Source organism: Quercus lobata, chromosome 10 (assembly GCF_001633185.2).
Source record: "Quercus lobata isolate SW786 chromosome 10, ValleyOak3.0 Primary Assembly, whole genome shotgun sequence".
Lineage (NCBI taxonomy): Eukaryota > Viridiplantae > Streptophyta > Magnoliopsida > Fagales > Fagaceae > Quercus > Quercus lobata.
In genome coordinates this window covers 33,573,437-33,597,958 of record NC_044913.1, presented here as the reverse complement: position 1 = coordinate 33,597,958, position 24,522 = coordinate 33,573,437, and the positions used below count along the sequence as shown (strand labels likewise).

The 24,522-nt window shown below is 37.1% G+C and overlaps 1 protein-coding gene across 1 annotated transcript; it reads right to left on the bottom strand.

Moving 5' to 3' along the window:
• Positions 1-13,582: 13,582 nt before the first annotated feature.
• LOC115962587 (protein BASIC PENTACYSTEINE2-like) lies at positions 13,583-15,135 on the bottom strand. The gene is made up of 2 exons (XM_031081447.1): positions 14,927-15,135; positions 13,583-14,831 (listed from the first exon to the last, which is right to left on the bottom strand). The coding sequence occupies exon 2, from the start codon at positions 14,678-14,680 to the stop codon at positions 13,820-13,822; it is 861 nt and encodes a 286-aa protein (XP_030937307.1). The 5' UTR covers positions 14,681-14,831; positions 14,927-15,135; the 3' UTR covers positions 13,583-13,819.
• Positions 15,136-24,522: the final 9,387 nt, after the last annotated feature.

Below are 24,522 nucleotides of genomic sequence, written 5' to 3'. Positions count from 1 at the left end.
CCTCCAAAGTGTCAAACGTGTTGATGCATGAAGCATACATGGGGAAACCAATGTCACTTGGTGACATGGATCAAGACAATCACACCACGATGACTGTGCACACAATATAGCATGAATATGCACCTACGGCAATTGCCTTGAGCGCATACCCACTCTACAAGGTCAAGTGCTCTAATAACTAGAAAGGGTCACTCATGTAGCCACGAGAGTCCATCATTCAAAGTGCACGATCACCCACACACGCACAGGCATATATATATATATATATACATACATACATACATCATGCACAATGCTATCACACAGAGCAGGAAAGTAAACCAGACATTACCAATGTTCCAAAGGTATGGCCCAACAAGGTATAGGAAATGTAAAACAGACATTGCCATACCCAAGGAACGCAGCCTAAGCAAGGAGCAGGAAAATAAAAGAGGGTACATGGAGGGGGACTTTAATACATGCTCTAGAGAAGAGACTTAGAGAGAGAGAAAGAGAAAATCGCTCTAGAGGGGCTAGGCCCCTTAATCTACTGAACATTGCCCTTTGTGGGCTTGCATCCTCTTGGCAAGTAACTAGAACTTTCATATCATGCTTGAAATTGCAGGATGGACCCTTCTCTTTTGATTACAAAGAAAGCAATGCTTTTACAAATTTTGGCTTTTTACATTGCCCCTAAAACATGGGCTATAGACAATGGCTCCAACAGTGGGCCTTTTACAATACAAGGAAATTCAAATTTACAATGAAGAGGCTTCATTCTGGATGGTCTTGCCTTCTCGGAGAAGAACTTGAACTCTTGGCAACATCCTCCTTGGCATAGAGTTCCAGCTATTTGCCATAAATTTTATCTGTACACATTTACATGATGGAGCCATTAGTGTATGCATGCATGCCCTCGTAGGGTTGGAGACCCTTAAGAATTGGGTATGATCTAATGTGTAGGAAACGGGGTTGCTTTTCCTTAGGGATTAATCATAGATGCTGTGTAAACAGGATGGATAGAACCTGAAGTAGAGCATAACTGTTTAAAGCAAGCAAAAGGGCAAACCTACAAACAGGAACTTGACACTTTCCCCTTGACTCATTTTGAAAAAATCCTATAAAGGATATCCTACCCTAGGCCGGAATGTTCACTCAAATTTGGCTCTTTCTAGTCCTCACAGGTTTTGACTTAGTCTATGCCAACTATATGAGACACGGCTTAACTGGTAATTTGGTCCTATTCTTAGGGGGGACTTTGATCATCTAATCCTTCCCTTCATAGAAGTTGTAGGATAGAGCAGATCAAGGGGGCTTTCAGCTACTCCTGTCCACCCATGGGCCTAAAAGTGCCTACAAATCGACACCCAGTGACTAACTAGACTGCATATCCAGCAATCACCTTCAATGCTGAGCTTGGATTGGACTCACTGTGGGGTGATGTCATGCATTTTGAAATGAAAGGGGAAAGGCTTTCCAAGCACAACAGATACATGCACAGATAAAGGTGTAGCAGAAATTATATCTACTACCCTAGGTTTGCACATGTGAAGGAAAGCTATAAAGCTTGCTTTAGGAAATCAGTAAAGCTTCACACATACGAAAATACCTCAAAGCCGGTTTTTTGGAAAACCATTTGAAAAACATTTTTGGAATTTTTTTTTTTTTTTTTTCCATTTTGAAACTAGTTTACTAGGATATAGTAAAAGCATCTTTCGAAAAGGAAAGCTCCGGAGGCTAATGTCAATTTCAATGTTTTTGAAAGCCAATGTCCAAAGATTAGGATCTTATCAAAAGCTCTAAAGGCTAAACTCTCTAAGTGTCCCCAGTGAAGTCACTAGTCTGTCGACACCTCACAGCTGCTCGACCACCCACCGCGGTGACGCTCGCACACTTCGGTGGAGGGATGTCGTACCTCTGGTGTGTGACTAGAATATAAGTCAATTTTAAGGAAATTACTAAGGGTAAGTGAAGTCTCCACCAATCATTGGGTTTTTCTAAGGTGTAATTGGTCACCTGACTCTATTTGATTTTATTACCAATCCTAGGTTAAGAAAAATGTCATTTTTCCTTAATCTAATGTGGATGGGTAAAAAATCTTCATTCTTAAGTTCAGAAGTTGGTTACGTGTGGGGAAGGTGTTAGGCACTCCACAGCGCCTGTCCATAGACAGTCCTTTGTTTTGGTAAAATAATAATTTAAGGACATTGGCAATTAAAAACTAGCTATTAGCATTAGCTTTTAAGGCTTTAAGCGAATTGGGCTTTAATGTTTGGATTCAGAAAGGGTGTGGTCTTGATGCTTCCCAAGTGTGTTTGGAATTGTTGCCAAATTTCCATGGCAAAAATCCGACAGCATTTCGCCTTATTTTCGTGATGGAAATTCGACAGTGCTTCCCCTCAGGTGCGTCATAGCACACAAAACGCTATTCTCAGCAAGCTTTCAATGTGAGAATATGGCAATGGGGATGCCCCAATTTTACAATAAAAATCCAGTAGAGTTTTGCATTTCGTGCGCTATGGCGCACCAACAGGGTTTCATGCTTGTGTATATGGCATGTGCCAACATGCTCGTGCTAGGATGAGCTAGAGCCCCTCAAAGCATTAAGCACATTGATACATGTCGCATACACAGGAAAACCGATGTCACTTGGTGACATGGATCGAGATGGTCAAATTGTAGTGACTACACACACAGTGTGACATGAATATGCACCTACAGCAATTGCCTTAAGCACATACTCATGTCACAAGGTTCAGAGCACTCATGGCCAGAGAGGGTCACTCATATATCCACAAAAGTCCATCATACAAAGTGCACGATCACCCACACACATGTAGGCACATATATATATATATATACATACATACATACATACATCATGCACAATACTATCACACAGAGCAGGGAAAGTAATACAGACATTGCCAACATTCCATGGCTTAGCAAGGTATAGGAAATGTAAAACAGACATTGCCATACCTAGAGAACGCAGCTCATGCAAAAAGCAAGAAAAGTAAAGGGTACAAGGAGAGGGGAAACCCTAATACATGCTCTAGAGAAGAGGCTATGAGAGAGAGGGAAAGAGAAAACCACTTAGGAGGGGCTAGGCCCCTTAATCTACTGAACACTGCCCTTTGTGGGCTTGCATCTTCATGCTTGCATCCTTGCCCTTTTTTCTTGCGCTTACGAGGTTGCACCCTTGCTCCAAGTGTCCATGCTCCATGTGTGTAAATGCAATGACAAAAGAAACAAGTTAGCAGACAAGCAAAGAAACAAATAGAAGGAAATCATGCTAAAAGTTAAGCTATCAAAAGGTGCCAAACCGGGGCAAACAAACATGTCATCAAACAAAAGATGGTGTCCTAGAAAGACAAATGTAGGTTTGGATCGAGTGTCCATAGTTCCATTGGATTGGAGTATGGATGACACACAGACTCATGCATGAAAATGTAGGCAAGCGTGTAAAAGATGCGAAAAAGCAAAGAAAGCCAAACAAACGGAACAAAGCAAGCAAGACAAGCATATCAACATCGCACGAAGTGGAGAAAGGGTATGCGTCAAGCAAACCAACGCCACGGAAGTGTATCCCACAAGTGGTCGAATCCAAACTATCCACAAGAGGGACGAATGCAACCACACAAGCAAGTGGCCGCAAAGACCAACAAATGCAAACCCATGGAGGCCATAAAGTATGGCAAAGCCTAGATCTAGACAGGCAAACATGGATATAAAGCATAGACGCAAGCAAGCAAACATAGACATGCATTAAGGAAATAATCCAAACCCTTTTATATAAGCCTAGTGTATGGATGTAGGCCTAGACCATAAGATCTATATCTACACCCTACCAAATGGGCCAAAACACAAGAAAAATGAGATAACAAGAGATGGAAAGGCTTTAGAAGCACATGGCATAGCAATCAACATGTATATCTAGACTCATGAACATGGCACAAAGCACACAAAGATGTAGGTCTGAGCAAAAACAAAGCAAGGAGCACATAAACAAGTAGATCTAAACACAAACATGGCACAGAGCACATAAACACATGGATCTAAGCACAAGCATGCTAAAAACGCACCTAGGCACATGGATCTAAGCACAAACTCAATATTTAGGCATATCCTAACCTAAGAAGGCTAGGCCAATATCATCAAAGCATTAAAACATGGCAAAAAGCAAGGAGACATGTTAGGAAGCAAGATAAAGCAAAGACATGCTTGGAAAAGCAATAAAGCATATTATGAACAAAGATAAAGCAAAGGGTGTAGATTGTAGCTAAAGAGCTACATCTACACCCTTTAAACCTCAAATCCAAAGTCCTAAGACCAAGGAGAGGAAAAAGAGTGCAAGAACACTACCTCTTGATTGTTGAGAGAAGAGAGAAATCAAAGGTATGTGTTTGGGAGAGAATTTAGAGAGGAAAAGAGAGAGAATCTGCCCAACACCAAGCTCCAAAAATGCCCAATTTCGTTTTTTTGTTATCTGAGGGGGGTATTTATAACGGAAAATTGACTTTTCAGCTCTAGCGGCCATTTAGTGGCCGCCTACTTGGAATGGCTTGATGAAGTACTTCCCAGGCTTAGAGTGAGTTAATCATGGTGTCCCTGGAAAGGTCTAGGTGTGTAGTTTCTGGAAAGCTAAAGAACTTTGAAATTCAACGGTTGGATCAAAAGTTATGGCCTCAAGAAGCGAGCTAATGTGCCTTGCACTGTTTTCAAGATATCTCGATCGTTTTGACTCCAATTTCAACCCATGAATAGTCGTTGGAAAGAAAATTCAATAATCTTTTCGATGAAACTAGTCTCAACCTGTTCTGACGGTCAGATCAAAATTATATTTTTCGAGGCCCTCAAGAGTCAACATCGGGTCAAACTTGGTCAAAGTTGATGAAAATCACCGACTAGCTCAGGTTTGATGTAGAAACATGAAAAATGTTGTTTTGGGATGATTTTGACTAGTTTTTACATTTGGTCAACCCAAGGGCATTTTGGTCAATTTGACCTAAAAAGGCACTTTAAGTGCTTCGATGCCTAAATGGGTTGCGCCACGTCAATCTAGATGTTTCTATAGTCCTTTGGAGAAAATTTAATATTTGTGAGATTTTCGGGGTTTAGCACACAAATTGAGGCGGACAAAATACACTATCTACATGTAGATTTTGCTAGGTTTTGTGTTGATAGTTATGTTATGTGATGGATTGCTAATTGAAAGTGGAGATGGTTGCTAGTGAAATTGATGGGTATGGGTTTGGGTTCGGGTTCTAGTCAAGGAAATAAGCGGTAACTCAAGAACCAATACATATCGCTTAAGTTACAAGAACAAGTAACGCCCATAATCTCCAGAACCAGAGCCAATCTAACTAATAACACTAGGTTAGGCCTATAATATCGGAGAAATCACAATAACTCAACATCTATATATATATATATATATATAAGTTGAGACGTAGAATTTAATGTTGCTAAACTCTTATTGAGCCACCTCATCAGCCACGTCATACTTTAAAAAAAAAAAATTCTTTATGATTTTTCTATTTTATTTTATATAAAATAATTAAATATAGTTCGTGGAAAAACCTGTTAATGCACTCCATTACTATTCAACATGTGTCTATTCATTTCATTTGTTTTAAATGCAAATATTTCACTATTCAGCTACCTAAATTGATTTCAACTTTTCATTTTATTCTTTCTAATTTTAAGTAATTGTTAAAATTGAATAATTAATTACAATTTTAGTGGATATATGCACATGTTTGACTAATCATTACAAATGTTACTATTCATTTGATGCAAATGTTTGACTATATTCAACTACCCATATTGATTTCAACTTTTCATTTTCTTCTTTTTAATTTCAAGTAATTGTTAAAATTGAATATTTAAACTATTCATCTTCTTATTCTCCAAATAATTAAAAAAAAAAAAAAAAAAAAAAAAAAAAAAAAAAACTCTTCTTCTCTTCCTCCAACCTTCCTCTCCCTCTTTGCCTCTTTATCTCCCTACTACTCTTTACTTTACCATTAAACTTCCGTCATCATTTCTTCTTTCTTATATTTTGACTCTTCTTCTCTCCCATCTTATTTCGTATAAATTTGATATCATTTATTCCATTCAATCCATATTTTTTCCACACAAAAACTGTGAATATTCTCTCACTCTCTCTTGCTTGATTTTTGTTCTTTCTTATAACTCTAATTGGTTTTTTTATTTAATTTTTTTGTGTTGTATTTTTTAAATTTCCCATCACAAATCACTCTTATAGCTTTGGTTCAATTCTAGTTTGGGTTAATATGTAATTTTTTTTTTTAAAAATAGAAATTTGAGTTTATATCAAAACAAAATAAACATGGCTATGAATGTGAATATGCCTACCAATGGACTTCCACTGAACAAAGATGTATTCACAATGTTTTTAGCTTCACATACTTCTTTGGTAATGTGAATTTGAGAAAAAGAAAAGAGTAGGCAAATGATGTATGCTCTTTCATAATCCCCTGTGTCTTGAAGAAAGTGAAGGGCCTATTAGTCTCCCTTCTATTGGAATTTTGAATAGAAAGCCTTTTGCTATAAGTTCCTTGACTTTTTGTTATTTTATAATGAAATGGGACTGAAATTTCTCCTCTACCTGACTAAACAGCTAGAGACAGATATACAAATACTTTTGGAGAAGGTTGATATGGCTCTTAAAAAGTACAAGATGCATATGGTTGTGGCAAATGAGCTTTTAACTTGCAGAGACGAGGTTGTAGTTGTTACAAGCAATGAAAAGATATCAGTTCGCCATTACAAGACTCATGTTGGTGATGTTGTGGAGAATCCCCTAATTAGACTTAAATAAAAAGTATATTTTGATTTCAATCAAACTGCTTATAAAATAACATCTTAGGAGGGGGGGGGGGGGGGGGAGAGAGATTATAATAAACATTGTAATCGCTCTGTAGCCTATGCTATGACAAAAAATGAATAAAGTTATTTTATTTGTAGAGTATCAAAAAAGTCAAAAAATATTCGGTGTAGTAATTTTGTGTTGTTGCATCCCATGTGTTTGGTAAAATTTCTTTTAGAAATCTTATGTGTTTTTCTCAAATCTATTTGTTATTTTTATTTTGATCACTTTATTACAAATAATTAGCATCTTCACTATCAAATTTTTAGTTAATTTGAATTTTCTTGGTAAGCTTTTACTTTGCTTAGTTAATCATCCTTACTAAAAACACTAAAAAGAGAATATGAAAAAATATAATTTACTCTAGAACATCATTATACAATTAACGTTTTTATATATAGATACTTGAAATTTTTTCTTTTTGCATTTTATTTATTTTATTTTTCTACTTTATGATATATGATTTATTGATAATGATCTATTGCATAGTTTTCTTTATTTACTTTTTCACTTAGTTTCAATTGTAAGGAAGAAAGAGATGTGGATCTATGTTTTGGAGAAAAATTTACCTATAAGAGTTAAATCGCATACATCTGTATAGTAATAAATAAGGTATACATAATTACAAATTGGTCTAATAATTCTCACACTATCAATTAAAAAAAATAATTTATTGCATTGTGTTTTCATACATATCTCACTATATATAATACTTTGACTACAAAATATACTTTGTTACACTACAAAAAACTTCTAATTTAAAACATAATTTCAAATAACACATTGAATTTTTAAAAATATACAATCTAATATATTAATTCAATAATTATCCAATAAAAATAATCATATCAAATTTTCCCGTGCAAGTCTGCGACTAATTATATATAATAGCAATAGGCGGATCATTCGTCAATAACAGGCATGAGTAAAGTGAAGTTAGAAAATACATACCGATAATTTAGTGGTAAATAAGATTGACTTAAAAGCATTGGCATAGCTTAGGCCAACACTACACTGCTGCCACTTTGCTCTTTCTTTGTATTGCTGTATTTTCCGAAAATACGGGGTTTAGTCTAAGTTGTAATTAATAACTAAGCAAAAGCTAAGTTGGGAATAGGATCCCATAATCAAAACCGATCTTTAACAAAAAGTAAATTCGCTCCTACTAAACAAATCAAGAATCCAAATGTGTATCCTCACAGGGGGGAAAAAACACAATTTAACTCTTGTAAACAAAGACATTAGACAATAAGGCATCAATTGGAGCTGGTAAAGATTATCTGGCTCATGAACTAACAACACACAAGCTAATAAATGTGTTCTTCATGTCATAAAAATCATAGATTTCAAACCATACAAAAAATGGAATAACAAGCGCCCGGACTGTTTGCCTGCAAATCTTACGTACTGACCAATTATGTCTATGATTGATACCCTAAATAGCCCTTTATTCAAAACCTCATGCATGAATCAATTCCACAACAATGCATCTAAAGCAAATCCACTATAACGCCAAAACAAAAACAAAAACAAAAACAAAAAAACAAAAAATTATGCTCTCAGGTTTTCAAATCTTCAAACAACAATAAAATAACACCTCACAATATGGTGGCTAATGGACAGGACATCCACATTGTGGCCACTTCAGGATTATAGAAATGCATTGAGCATATGGAATACAAAATACAAGTAATCATACATTTAAAAAATAAAAAAATAAAAAACATTTTACACAGTCAAAGACTAGTAAACTGAAGTTTGCCAACTCTCTTCAATTTTGACATTTTGATGTTGGGACCCTTAGGTCATATATGTAAGATTTTTAATCCTGATCAATTTGACCAGATCAACAGCATAGGAAAGGGAAAAGATATCACTTCACTTGGAGATGCTAATCAGTCAACAAGTCAAAAGTATAGAAAGCCAAAGCCAAATTTTCAGCAAGAACCTTTGTACCCATCTTTGATAAATAATTTTGAAAAAATAAACCCCAGGTGAATGGTACATCGCCTTTAAAAGGAGAAAGACAACTCCTCTGCCATAAACTTTTTATGCAGCTAGACCAGCAAACTATAATGACCTGATCCTACTACATGTTGTGGGGTGTAGTTTCAGCTTCAAAACAAGAAAAAGAACTCGGGAACAATTCATGGCGAATAAAAGAAAACAAATCTGAAATTGTTTGCATCAATAATAGTGCATGTGAAGGGAAGGAGTTGTCTCAGCAGATCAGATTTTCTACTGTTTTACCGGCAGTAAAAACAGCCCTTTATACTTGGGAATATAAGCCATAAACATCATACACTTTGGAAAGTTCTCAACCGTACAACTCAAAAAACAATTACACTACTTTAACAAGTTCAAGCTAAAAACTAACTGAGCTTAACCTGGATACTGTTGTTAACTGTAACAGCAAGCTGCCAAACTGCATTAGTCTTATAGCACACTGCCAGGAGCTTGTTGCTCAATCGCAATGCCCAGACTCCTATATAAGGAGAACAAGGGTTTCAATCCCTCTGCTCCACTTGTTATAACACTTGATTTTTTTTTTTTTTTTTTATAGAACATCAGCTTTAAAAGTAGTTATGGCTAACATGCCCATTACAGTGCCAATCCTAAGATAAAAGCAAGAAGCTTCAATTATGATTCAGACCAATCCAAAAAAAAGAGGCATTTCACGCTTGTTAAACAAAAATATGGGAAAAACAGGCAAAACTTATATCTAAATTATTTACACGGATTTCCAACATGTTAAATCTTGCAATTACCTAAGCCTAACCCATAAGATAGAATCCCGCCCCAACTTTGAGGTTCTAGCTGGACTCTAGGGACACCTCCAAGGAGAGCGCAGCTCCAGACCATTGGGTCACAATGCAAGAAGTTCTCAATTACACAATGCAGAGGTAAGTTGGATCTAAACATATACAATGCAAAGTTATTTTGTTGCAATCTACAGTGTCTCATGATGCAACAATTTTCTCAGGAAAGTATGGACATATAATAAATTTTAGTCCATATATCGAATCTTGACAGCATAGGAACTATGCTGGCAGTGGCACCAACAGTCTTGAAATATATAATAGGAATCTTAGCTGGAAAATAGTCATTCATCTTTCATAACAATTTACCTTACAGAGTGTTTGAAAGTTTGAAGGGAGAGGAGAGTAGAGGGTATGAGGGAAAATGAGAGGAGTCCATTCCCCTCATTTGAATGTTCTAGAAATTAAGTAGAGGGAGATAAATATTTGTCCTCTCTTATGTTTGAATGTTTTAAAATTTAAAATGGGAATGAGAGGAAATGATAAGATATGAAACAGACAGACCAATAATATAAAGAAGAAACGCTCCACTAATATATACAGTTTTCACTGAATTTCCATACTGAACTATGAAGAACTGTCAAACATCATAATGTTTATCATTTTTATTGCTTCACAAGTGAATCAAGGTTCCGAAAAGGCCATCTTTGAATCAAGTAAAAAAATGGGTACTTGGGTTTCATTGAAATAACATTTTTTTTTTTTTTGGGTTTCAATTTTGACATTCACATAAAAGCTTATGTCATTGTGTCAATGCCCAACACATAAACTTTCAAATTAGAGACCCATTCTCAATCTGCAGGAACACCAAAAATGAACCCAGCCATTCAACTCAAACCATTACCAAACTTATTCCTTAAAAGAAAAATAAATAAATAAATAAATAAAAAACAGCAACCACTTTGAAGTGTAAATTTCAAGGTTCACAGAACAACAAATATACACATCTAAATTTAAAATGAGTGTTTATGTAGAGAGAGAGAGAGAGAGAGAGAGAGAGAGAGAGAGAGAGACTCAACCAGAGAGTTTGCGGTCATAAACACTCTCTCTCTCTCTCCATAAACACTCATTTAAATATATATATATATATATATATATATATATTTTTACATCATAAGGGCAAAAGCCCTCAGTTTGGGGGAGTTAAAAATGAGGGGTTTGGAGCAGTATCTTATCCCTCCAAAAGCCCTCAAACCTGTTCACCCCTTCATTTAAAAACAACCAAAAACCACCCCATCCTCTTCTTTCTACTCTTTTCTCCTATCCTTCATCCAAATTCATTGTTATCAACTTTTTATTTTGTGTGTGTGTGTGTGTGTGTGTGTGTATATGCAACTATTACAAATAAGAATGTGCCTTCATCCATCTTTCTGTCCATGCAAATCTCAAATTCAAGGAGTAAATAACTTCTTTTTTGGGGCAAAGCATAAAGAACAATAATGAATTTTTTAAGTTATAAAAGTACTTTATGCTTGCCCATATACCTTCGGATGTCTAAAAGTGAAGAATTCATTGTACTTCTTAATGTGTTAGAACCAGAAACACAGGTTGCATTCAATCTTAAATGTGCATGGATAAGAAAGACAGTGTATAATTAGAAAGAAAAAGGAGATAATAAAAGGGTATTGGATGAGCTAGGAGAAAAGGAAGACACAAGGAAGAGGAACATGATTTTCTAAGCTAAAGGCATTATTAAAATAAGGGCAAATTACAACTTACCCACCTAAGATTAGCTCAATTAGATTTCCTTAACCCACCTTTGTTGAAAACATGGCTAAATATATAATTTTGCTCCATTTTTCTATCTCTTTCCCCCCAAAACACAAAAAACATAAAAATATAATATCAAATAAGATCAAAAATAATCCAACGGAATACTTGCATCATGGGATTTCAAATCATAGGCAAGCAATTTAAATTTCAATCAAACTTCAGGTGGGTAAAGTGTCAAATTTTAAACCATAAGTAGGCAACTTAAATTTCGGCCAAACCACAAGAAGGTAAGTTGTAATTTGCCCTTAAAATAAGGAAAAAAGAACAAGCTTTGAGCCAGCAGGACCAGACATGTAGCCATATAGGAATATACTTAAACATAGACAACACATACATATAGTTTAAAGGAATATATAGACCTGGGTATATTCTTCTTCTTCTTCTTTTTTAAACAGTCCAATGAACACACAAGGAAGAGGAACATGATTTTTGAAGCTAAAGGCATTGTTAGGATAAGGCAAAAAGAACAAGTGTTGAGACAACAGGACCAGACATGTAGGCATATAGGAATATTCTTATACACATAGACAACACATATATATAGTTTCAACTTTCAAGGAATATATAGACCTCAGTATATTCTTCTTCTTCTTTTATTTTTTTAGATGCATCACAAAGAGAGCTATAACTGCTATAGGACAGATCTGAAATTTACTTGACACAGGACAGCACGTTTGAGACCAAAACAGGATAGAGAATCTCTAGGTTCAGCACCAAAACATGACAAATATGGATTGTGATGCTATTTTATAGAACAAGCTAAGATGCTATGATAAGTGAGAAAAAGATAGGAATATGGTTTTATTTAGAGACTAGTACACTGGCTAGAACTTAAAATGCAGCAGATAGAAAGTAAGCAAAAGAACAAGAAGACAATATAAACACAGCCATTACACCTAAGGTTCTTGAGCATTACATCCAAGATCAGATACATCTAATATAGCTGCAACACATCCAAATTAATAGCATCAAACCTCACATAAATGCACCACAAAGAGAAAACGGTTCATTCCCCCCCCCCCCCTTCTCAAATATTTCAGCATAAAGGATGCTACCAACCAAACTTAGAAACCAAGTCAATCCCAATCATTATAATGAACTTTAAAGTAAATCCAAAAGACCCATAAATGCCCAACCTAATACAAAAGCAAAAGAAAGAAAATCCAAAACCAACTACAAGCTGCTAGATTGGAAACATCAAAAAGACCAAATTACCCTTGGGCAAAAATTACAAAATACTTGTATGTGAGAAAAACCCTAGTAGATTTTACCTTTCCTCAGACACAGAACTTGATTACAATAAATTCAACTAGAGAGCTAACAAGTTGTTCTAGCCTTATTGATTTCCAAAAAAACTTACTCAGCTTAAGGTTTGTTGCAATGTCTAAAATTGATGCTTAATAAACAATATAAGGCTCAAACTTGAAATCTTCTTCTCTACTCAATGTATGGCATGATGATGCTGGGATAGCAACTAATAGTAGCTAGGCTCCAACTTATTTGCATAAGTGCTGCCTTGCTGTCTTCCACCAGCTTGTGAACAGTATATCAGTTTTAATGAGTAACAGGGAGTTTAAATCTATAGAATAAAAATTTAAATTATAATCTTTAGAAAAACACCTGTCACCTAGGTCATCTTAGGGGAAGTTTTCAAATAATTGGAATATTGTTTAGGTACTAGCACTATTGGCAGCTCATTTCCTTACTTAATCCACCATGAATTCAAAATATTAAATACTACAGCTCATATACAGGAAGTATACCACAAATTTTGTTAAAATAAGAACAAAATCCCTTAGCCCTATGTTTGGTTTGCTTTGGTGAAAGACTGAAAATGTCATGGATCGGGAAGTTCTCTCATGTCATCAAACTCAATAAACATACAAACTATTAACTTTGGCGATTATAATTGAAAAAAAAAATTATACAATAGATGATTGGGTGTATGTTGTTAGCTTCTAAATAAACATTTGTGTCACCCATTAAATAGATTGATTACTAAACAGAAACATTGAAACTTATTAAATATAAAACATTATCTAAAGCAAATGACTAAAACGTAAAAATGTGAAGCAATAGAGACATGTCTCTATGAAAATTAGTCAGCAATAAATGATAATAGGAAAAAAATTCATTTTGAACATCAAATTTTTAGGTCAGAAAAAAAGCTTTTACTGCAGGAATTCAATACATTTCTCATTACATCCCTTTCCTGTAAGATGTAAATGTCAAGAGGAATGGACAATAGAATAACATATCAGGAACTAACTCAAAAGGCTCTCTGCTACAGGTTGCATACATATAAACAAGAGAAACGTGCTGAATGCAACATATGAAGATCCAGTGAATACATCTACCTGATGGTCACAAACTTGTTCGTACCATGTTTAGCCCAGTGGGTCCTCAAATCGATCGGATTAGAGAAGTTGTAACCTTCTGCCGCAAGTTTCTCTAATACCTTCTTGAAAGCTCCTATACTCATTTTTCTACCAGCAATCCTTGCTCCACGCCGTTTGGTACTCATTGGCAAGGGATACATTGACATACCAGTGGTACAACATGCAGATTGCCACCCACCAGAGCCCCATCGATAACAATGCTGAGGTGTCCCCGTACATGAACAAACTGGAATTGGAATCCCGGATATATCAAACCCACTTATAACAATCTCAGTGGTTTTCCTAGTGGTAGACCTTGCTCGTGGAGCAGAGGGACTACTCTCAGCCTTAGGTGCACGCAGGGCTCTCTTAGCCTTCTTCTCTTTTGGGGTTTTTGGGGCTTTCGCTGCCTGCCTTTTCTTAATAGGTCCATTTTCGTTCGCAACACCCGTCTCTTCTACACTAATCATCCTTTCATCCTTGGACATATCAGGTGGTTGTTGAACCATCTGCATATGATGAGAGGAGGATGTCTCGGGCAAAACTGAATATCCAGGGTTTGGTGTAGGTAACACGTTAATAAATTTCTCTCTTTGACTAATCCAAGCATCCCTCATGTAGTCCATGGGGAATGTAGAATGTGAAACCCCAATATCCCTATGGTGCAATGTTCCATTATTTCCCGTGGCAATGAGCATAGCATTGCGTCCCCTGATGAGTTGTTGTTCTTGGGGCATTGAGGACATGAGCTGAAGACCAAGATGGCCTTTAAGAGATGGTGTTGGTGGTTCATAGTAACCCCAATTACGCATATTCAAACTATTATCTCCATCCATCTTAGTAATTCCTATTCCAACAAACAATATCCAAACTCCAAAGACCAAAAATGGCAAAAGGGTCACTAAAAATCTCAAATTTTTTTTAAGAAGTTTATCCGTAGCTGGCTGGCATTATATGGGTCAAAGAGATCTTTGAGAACTCAGATCTCTGAAGAAAGCAAACATGAGAAAAATATGAAAAAAAAAAACACAAAACACAAAAGGATTGATATCTTCAAGTTCAAAGAGATTTATGGGACTTACTTGTGAGTGAGTTGTGAGATCAATGAGAAAAGTTTGTTGGGGTTGTTGTCGTTTTTCCCCTCTTCTGACCGAACAGAGCAAAGGCACAACACAAGTGGGACTTCTTCTGGACTTGTAAATTGTAAGACATTTCTGTTCAGTACTTGGTTTTTTGTTTTGTAATTTTTAACATAGATAGGACAGGGGTAGTATTTTTATTTTTTTTACTTGTAGCTAAATAATAAGATAGAATATTGTTTCTCAAAAAAAGATAGAATATTAATGATGTCATTTTTATCAGGTGGGACTGAAAGCATTTGTTTCCACTACCCTAGGAGTAGTAGATACTGTCTCTCAACAATGAAATCAATTCAAGATGTGGAGTGGAGTCAAAACTTTCTTCCCATGAATTTATGTGCAAAGTACTATTGAAATTGAGATCCCCGTGCTTGTCTAGCCTTGCTTCTTCTTTTTTGCTTCTTTCTTTTCTTTTCTTTTTCTTTTTTTTCTTTTCTTTTTTTTTAATGTTTAAACTTAATAAGCTTGCTAAATAGGTCCTAAAATACATAATCAAGAAGAGTGGTCAAATTCGGATGCCTTTTTAACCTGTCTTTGTCAATGTTTCGTCCGGGAAAATTCCAGCATTTGCTAATAAAATCTTTTTATCATTGTCAATTCTGTTTTATTATCTTAAATTTTATCTTTGTTCTCCTCGGCCCTAAAAAGTAAAAATTATATATTTTCAACTATCCAAAAAATATATATATACCTGTTTCGGGAAATCCATAAGAAATAAGCCCAATTCAAACTTTTTAAAACAATTTTAAAAACACCATAATTTCATAAATTATTTCACAAACATATAAAACGGTAAATTAAGATTAGTATAACATCATTTTCATATGAGACCACGGCTAATATTTTTTTATTATACCATAATCATAACATACTACTTCAACAACTGTGAAAAACTTTGTGAAATATATTGTATATCTAAACTTATGTCTTATGAAACTTTTTCTCTCAAGAGATTTTTTTTTTTTTTTTAATAAGATCTCTAGAGATAATTTAAGATAAGAGAATTATATATAGACAAAGTTTAGCTACAAAATTAATTGTAATTTAAGGTTACAACCTTACTTAATAAAATAAACATTACTAGATATTTTGAAAATCTAACTGTTGAATTGCATGTTCTTTACACTCTTAATAAACTTGTCAAATTTGTGTCAATTGGACATTATTTATTATATAATTTATAAGCTTATATTTTATGCATAATTTTAAACTACAAAAACTTGCAATTTAAACAATTTTTTGATGACATGGCTATTATTTTTAATTTTCTAGAAATTTTACAAGCACAAAGAGTATAAGAAGAAGATGTAATTTAATGGTAAATTTGTCAAAACTCACATCCAATAAAAAAAAAAAAATATATATATATATATATATTGAGTAAGGTTGTAGCCTTAAGTTACAACCAATTTTGTAGCTAAACTTTGTCCATTATATATTTGACTTTTCAAATAAAACTAATCCTATAAGTGCTCTGTGCACCGCTTAATTATCCAAAATCCTATATAAATTAAAGAAATTTTTTCAATAATATAATTAAGATTGAACAATAAAATAGATAATAAATTCTTTTAAAATAAATATTTACTTTAAGTTTCATTATGAATGCACACTGTGTAAGACCAGATTTTATAAAAATAAATAAAAATTATTTGAATTATAAAATAACTTAGAATAAATAATAAAACTCCTTTTACAATAAAATATTATGAGAAACAATAATACATATTGCCGACCATAACTAATTTGTTGATGATTCAAAGCCGATTGCAAATATTTGGGACTAAGACTTTGTTATTGTTGAATAAAAATCCTTATACATTTCTTGAAATTTTTTATAATTGAGTTTTAATCGAAGTAGTATTTAATATATTTTTTTAATTTTGTAAATAGAGTTTCAATCATAAGCAATGTTGATAATTTAATCTACTTATCATAATTCAAATAACAAAATTATGTAATACAATTTGTAATACTTTTTGTATGGACTTGATTTGTGATCCTAGCCCAAGCTATGGATGGACTTAGGCCCAAAAAGCCCAAAACAATGAATTTGTAGAGAAATGGGTTGGAAAACTGGGCTCTAATGAATTAAACTAACTAGAAAATAGGTTTAAAGGAGAAGAAGATGTAACTGGGCAGGTTTATAATGAAGAAAATTGTTCTTGGCAAAGTCCGAGGAGGTCTGTTCTTATGTATTTTTTTCAAGTTTGATTACAAAGTCAGTTCTAAATGCTATAGTAATTTTCCCTCTCTCTTTCGATCCCCTCTCTCACTCACCCTTTCTTCTTTTATACTGTCTTTCCTTTTCATCTCCACCTTCCACATGCATGCCAGACGGTCGGTGTGGATACTTGTCCCATCAACACTCCTCATAAGTCTTTATGTAGTAGTTATAAGGCTGAAATCCACTATTTAGGTATCACCTCCACATTAATGCAGCCAAAGAGTTAACTGCAGTGCATTTAATGTGGAGGCAATAGCTTTCTCCTAAGATATTTTAGGAATCCTCCTTATTTGATGTCTCTGTAATGCTTATCCGCTCCAACTGAATTTCCGAGATCATTACCCTTGTTAACAGACCATCTCTTAGGACCTTGGCTTTGTCTAGCCGAGGACTTATTCATCCTCGGCCCACTCTCTTGAGCCATTATGACCAAAACTAATCTTTTTATTCATCAACACAGTCTCTTTTGACGAAGACAACTCCTCCTTGGACAAATCTTTGTCTTCAGCTTGGGCCACAGGCCCAATATACAGGTAGATAATGAACTCCTGGGCCCAATAGCCCCTCGAGATTCTTCTTTCTAGCTCCTTAGGAAGAAAGGAGGATTTCGATGTCTCTATATTAGCTCCATGCTCATTTTGTCCTTCCTCTACTTATGAAGACACCTCTTTAACTGCCCAAGACACACTCCTGGCGCTGCGGGATTCAAGACGCGTCCTCATTAAATTCTTACAGCTTTCTGTCCCCCACGTTCTACGGCGTGATGCGAATCCAACGGTTGGGGGCTTTGCTGGGAATTGAGCAGGAATTTTCCCACTCTCCGCTCTTTCCTTAGTATAAATGCCGCTCAAATCAAACCTTCTTTTTACTTTTAGCATTCACTTATCTTTAACACACATACACTAAATCTACCAATCTTCCCATTTCACTCGTGCTCCTACAAATACCAAAAGCTCGTCCGGGGACATTTTTCTTTCTCCTGTAAGTGTTCATAAATCTTTTTCACTTTATTTTTCACATATCTTTCTTTTCACGGTGTCCTTTCCTCCTCGGCTCTTCTTCCCTTTCATTCATCTTCTTAGCGTGTCTGATTCTTCCTTAAGAATGGGTAGATTCAAAAGTTTGGTAAACTCGGAGGAGGGACTAGTGAGCTTTAGAGCTCTGTATAAGATCCCTCCTGGTGTAGGTATTAGGTATTATAAAGAGGGAGAGTGGCATGAAAAAAGGCAGGAGGGAGAAGTGGCGATCCTAATGATTGCCTTCGTAGAGGGTGGGATGAGGATTCTCATGGGCACCGTGACTAGCGATTATCTTAGGGCTCACAAGTTAGCTCCCATCCAATGCGCCTCAAACGTGTTCAGGATCTTAGGGTGTGTAGACACCATCAATGAAAAGATGGGTTTAGGGCTTACCCATCATGATGTTAATTGGGTTTACAACCTCCACCATTTGAAGGGGTAAGGGTACTACCTAAAGTCTAGGTATCCTGAAGTTAGACTCATTCAATGCCTTCACTCCAACAAAGGCCTAAATAAGGATTTTCTGATCGCGCCAGGGGAATGGCACGATGGCCTTCCCTACCCGACAAGAGAGGGGCAGCCAAGTGGGGTTTTAGGTCTAGGGCGTTCATTTATAAATTCTTTCTTTTCTTTTGGTTTGCTCCACTTTCACATCTGATTAAAAAAAAAAAAATTTGTGTTCTTGATGATTTTGCAGATAGACACACTGCTAAACGAAACCTTGGCCTAGTCAACAGGGAGAGTTTGGATAAAATACTCTGAGCTGAGGTCTTCATACACAACGACGGCCAATTGTGAGATGCTCACCTAATCTTAGGGTATAAGCCAATCTCGTCCGCCTTTCAGGCACCAAAGTGCGTGATCAGAGGCAAAGACCCCCGTCTACAGTGCATAAGTGTAGCTGTCCTCGGTTCTGTACTCCCTGAAGGTGCTTTTGTTCCAGAAGGCACCCTCTCCACTCAACCCATCCAGGAAAGCAATCTTGTCACTCAATCGATCCCGAAGGGCATTCCTAGAGTAGTTTTTCCATTCCAACACACAATTGGTGCATCTACTTCCTCTCAACCTACCAATAAAAAAGAAGGTGAGGGAGAAGAAGAAAAAGAAAAGGAGATTGTGGATGTCTCAGAGTCAGACTTAGAGAATCTCTACGAGGTATTTAACAAACCCCCGTCTCCTGTGATATCAACTGGTGTCCTCGGCCAGTCATCCCCCCCTCAATCCAACCGTTTCGAAGAAGCTGCTTTTTTACTGAACGAGATGGGGATTCAAAAGAAGCAAAAGTCAACTCTTCTGGATTTACTAGAGTCTCAACCGAGTAAGGATGCACCTAATAAGACTTTTCAAACCAGGCTCCCCACTCCTCCACCCACCCAACTCCTTCACCTACCTAAACCCTCCGAGCTGATCCAGCCAACCAAAAAAGGAAGGAGGATAAAGGAAAAAAGGTGATGGAAGGTGGGAAGAATCAGCCCCCCCGAGAGATTGAGCACCAAAGGGCGGCCAAGCAACCCCGTACAATGCAGACGAGGTCAGCCATCGAGGGAGATAAAAAGGTTGACCACTAAGCTACAGCCCCTATCTAGGCCCCACGAATGGAGGTGGATGGAGCTCCTCTCCTTGAGGATGCTTCCATCCAAGACTTCCAACGGGGTACAGCTGGGTACGTGGCAGATGCGGTGGAGCAGTCCCTGCTACTACCTAAGGACATGGCTGACCTCAGGTTAATGAGGCAGTATGAAGTCTTCCTCGGACTGAAGAGGGACTTGGCCATGGTAATTGTTTTAACTTAAGTTTTTTTTTGTTTTTTTATTTTATTTTATTTTAATTTTTTTATTTTAACTCTTCTTCATTTTCAAGCCATCCAAGCCACTTTTAGGGCCGAGGAGATGGTCAACTCCTCCCACCGAAAAATGAAAGAGGAAGAAGAGAGGAGAATAGCAGCCGTGGATGCCTTCCACGTGGCTGAGAAAAGCAACAAGGACCTGAAGGCTAAGTTGGCTGAGGAGGAAAAAGAAAGAAAATTTTTCGTGGCCGCCTTAAATAACGTTGAGAAGCAGGCCGAAAGCCAGCGGTTACTTCTCCGTGACGTCGAGGATCAATTGGCCGCCTTAAAGGAGCAGATAGCCACCCTAAAGAAAAAATTGGAGGAGGTTGAAAGGGCCAAAGATCAAGCCAAGAAGGCTAAGGAGGAGGCACAACAAGAAGGATATGATATTGGAGTGCTCGAGACCGAGGAAGCCTTTAAGGCTGAGTTCCTAAGGGTGTGTAGGATTTACTGTGCCCAAGTATGGGATGAAGCCCTCAACCAAGTTAGGGTTGAGGCTTCTTCTATACTTAGGAAGGCAAAAAATGTTTACTAACCCCTAGCCATCCGTGCCTCCTCCTTAAGCAACTCCAAGACAGATGCCCCACCCGAAGTGGCAGATGTTGAAAAATACAGCCCTAGCAAGGTCCCACCCCCTCCTGGCAGTCCTCCAACAATGGCTGAGCAGCCTAAGGCAGATGAAAAAGGAGCTGAGATGACCAAGAAGGTTGCCCTTAATGCCATCGTGACCCTGGCTGCTCCCCAGGACCCCTCCAAAGATAAAGAGGATACCATAATGGAAATTGTTTTGGCAAGCCTCCCAATTCTAGCCAAAGGTGACTCCAAGGGAGTAGACCAAGGATCCTCGGAGGCTGCAGCTCAGCAAACCAAGGCCCCTCCCCTAGGAAAAATAGTAATAAAAAAGAAATAGACTAAGGACAGCTCTTTTCTTTTTCTTTCTTTCGTTTTGTTTGGCAACTTCTGTTTTGGTTTTCATAATTTGTAACCAAGTTGCCATTTTGTACTTAATTCGCCTCACTTTAAGGCTTTTGTTAATGAAAGTTATGAGAAATTTTCTCACTTCTATGATTCTTATGCAAATACTGATATAATTTCTATCTCGTCTAGTACTTAATATGTTCATAGGGTTAAAGGGAGTGAAATATACTGAGTTAATCATCTCGGCCAAGCATAATTCTAATTTTAAGAACATACACAATGTTGCAACATGCACATAGGTTTAAAACTATTTCGTGCCTTACTCATTAACAAGTTTATAGGGACAAAGGGTCAGTCAACTTTTAAACAGATACAAGTATGCCTATAAATGCTTTAAATGATGCTCATGAGCATCTAATTGAGACTCTTATTGCAGTGAAGATCATTGCTAATTGGAATGATTTCACCTAACATTAAAGTAATCAATGAGGAATACTAATTCACCTTAAATGTGTAGTCCAAAAAGTCTGTAATAAAGAAGGCTTTTCCTATATCAATTTACCTAAAGTACGTGGTCCGGGGAACCAGGCATAACCAAGGTTCTGTTTGATACTTAAATTGATGTCAGGAAGTATTAATTTACCCAAAGCAGATGGTCCGAGGATCTAGGCATAGCTAAGGTTTTGTTTAATACTTAGAAAGATGTCATAAGGTGTTAATTTTACCAAAGTATGTGGTCCAAGGAGCTAGGTATAACTAAGGTTCTGTTTAACACTTAGAAAAAGAACTCAACATATCAATTTACCCAAGGTATGTGGTCCGAGAAGCCATGCATGACCAAGGTTCTATTTGATACTTAAATTGATGTTAGGAAGTATTAATTTATCCAAAGCAGATGGTCTGAGGATCCAGGCATAGCTAAGGTTCTGTTTAATACTTAGAAAGATGTCATAAAGTGTTAATTTTACTAAAGTATGTGATCTAAGGAGCCAGGCATAGCTAAGATTCTGTTTAACACTTAGAAAAATAACTCAACATATCAATTTACACAAGGTATGTGGTCCGAGGAGCCAGGAATGACCAAGGTTTTGTTTGATACTTAAATTGATGTCAGGAAGTATTAATTTACCCAAAACAGATGGTCCGAGGATCTAGGCATAGCTAAAGTTCTATTTAATACTTAGAAGGATGTTATAAGGTGTTAATTTTACCAAAGTATGTGGTCTGAGGAGTCAAGAATAGCTAAAGTTCTATTTAACACTTAGAAAAATAACTCAACATATCAATTTACCCAAGGTATGTGGTCCGAGGAGCCAGGCATGACCAAAGTTCTGTTTGACACTTAAATTGATGGTAGAAAACATAACACACAATATAAACCCAAATTGGGTAAATAGAACTTTCATTAATAATAATACCTTCTCAAGTTATTTACATTCCAGGGGCGTGGTACAGCCTTTTCCTCTAAATCTTCTAAATAATACGCACCTATTCCAGCCACTGATGTGATACGATACAGCCCTTCCTAGTTGGGTCCCAATTTCCCCCAAGCTAGGTTCTTTGCAATGCCTAAAACCTTTCTTAAGACCAGATCTCCAACTATCAGTGGCCTTAGTTTTACGTTGGCATCATACCCATGCTTGAGCTTGTGTTGATAGTAGGCCAATTGGACCATGACATTTTCCCTTCGTTCTTCAATTAAGTCTAAACTCTTCTCCAATAGCCCATCGTTGTTGTTTGAAGTGAAAGAACTCGTTCTCAGTGTGGGGAATCCAATCTCCAGAGAAATGACAGCCTCAGCCCTATAAGTCATCGAGAAGGGTGTCTCCCCAGTGGATCTGTGAAGAGTAGTCCGGTAAGTCCAGAGGACGTGTGACAGCTCTTCCACCCATTTCACCTTCACATCGTCCAATCTCTTTTTAAGTCCACTCACTATGACCTTATTGATAGCCTCGGCCTGTCCATTCCCTTGTGGATAGGCCAGAGTGGAATATATGTTCTTTATATCCAGATCGCAATAGTATCTTCTGAAGGCTTTACTATCAAACTAAAGTCCATTGTCCAAGATGAATGTATGTGGGATTCCAAACTGGGTGATGATATTTTTCTAAACAAATATGCCAGTGGTTCAGCCTCAACCCACTTTGTGAAGTAGTCTGTGCCGACCAACAAATACCTCTTGTTCCTTGCTGCCTTAGGGAAAGAGCCTACAATATCCAACCCCCACTGAGCAAAAGGCCAAAGGTTGGATAGAGGATTGAGGACTCCTCCTAGTTGGTGAATGTTTGGCGCAAATCTTTGGCATTGGTCGCACTTCTTCACGTATTCTTGTGCTTCTTTCTGCATGTTCGGCCACCAATAACCTTGCGTGAGGGCCTTGTGAGATAAAGATTTGCCCCCCGTGTGGCTTCCACAAATCTCTTTATGTAATTCTTCTAAGAGTAGCTCAACTGCTTTAGGGTGTATGCATAGCAGGTATAGGCTAGAGAAGGATCTTTTATACAACTTTTGGTCTTCGGACAGCCAAAACCGAGGAGCTTTTCTCTGTATCTTGTCAGCCTCGAACTTACTCTTAAGCAAGACATCTTCCCTAAGGAACAGCACAATAGGGTCCATCCAGCTAGGCCTCACCCTTATTTGGTGAACATGAACCACATTCCTTTCTACCTCGAAGGGTTTGCACAAGTCCTTCACAAGGATTACCCGAGGTAAGCTCTATGCCGAGGAGGTTGCTAGTGTGGCGAAGGAGTCCGCATGTGCATTTCTACTTCTAGGAACTTATGATAAAATAAAAGACTCAAATTTAGGCTATAAGTGTCTAACCTAGCTCAAATATTCTTGCATTCTAGGATCTCTTGCTTCCAACTCTCCCCAGACTTGGCCTACAACTAGCCTTGAGTCAGAGAATATCTCCACTGCTTTTCCATCCATTTTTTGAACCATGGTCATCCCTACTAACAGAGCTTTGTACTCGGCCTCATTGTTTATGGCCGAAAATCCCAGTCTTAAGGATTTCTCTATTGTGATCTTCTCTGGAGATATCAAAACTAGCCCCATCCTAAATCCTCTATGATTAACTGCACCATCAACATAGACTTTCCAAGATAAAGGCTCTTGCAAGGAGATTACACCAACCGATTTTCCATCCATGTTTTGCTCCTTTAATCTACCTTCTGATGGGGTCTCGACAAACTCAGCCACCAGGTCGACGAGGACCTGACCCTTGACTGAGGCGCGAGGCATATATTTGATATCAAAGGCCCCTAGGATCATGCCCCATTTTGCAATTCTCCCTGTGTAGTCAGCGCTTTGAAGCAGAGATCTAAACGGGAGCTGAGTCAAGACAACAACCGTGTGTGATTGGAAATAATGGGGGAGCTTACATGTACCATGCACCACTGCCAAAATGGCCTTCTCGAGTGGTAAGTATTGGACCTCGGCTTCATGTAATGACTTGCTCATGTAATAGACTGGCCTCTGCACACCACTGTCAACCCGGATCAGTACCAAACTTACTGCGTGGAAGGCCACTGCAATGTAAGCAAAT

Coding starts and splice junctions, on each gene's coding strand:
- LOC115962587 (XM_031081447.1), bottom strand. CDS start 14,680: ATGGATGGAGATAATAGTTTGAATATGCGTAATTGGGGTTACTATGAA.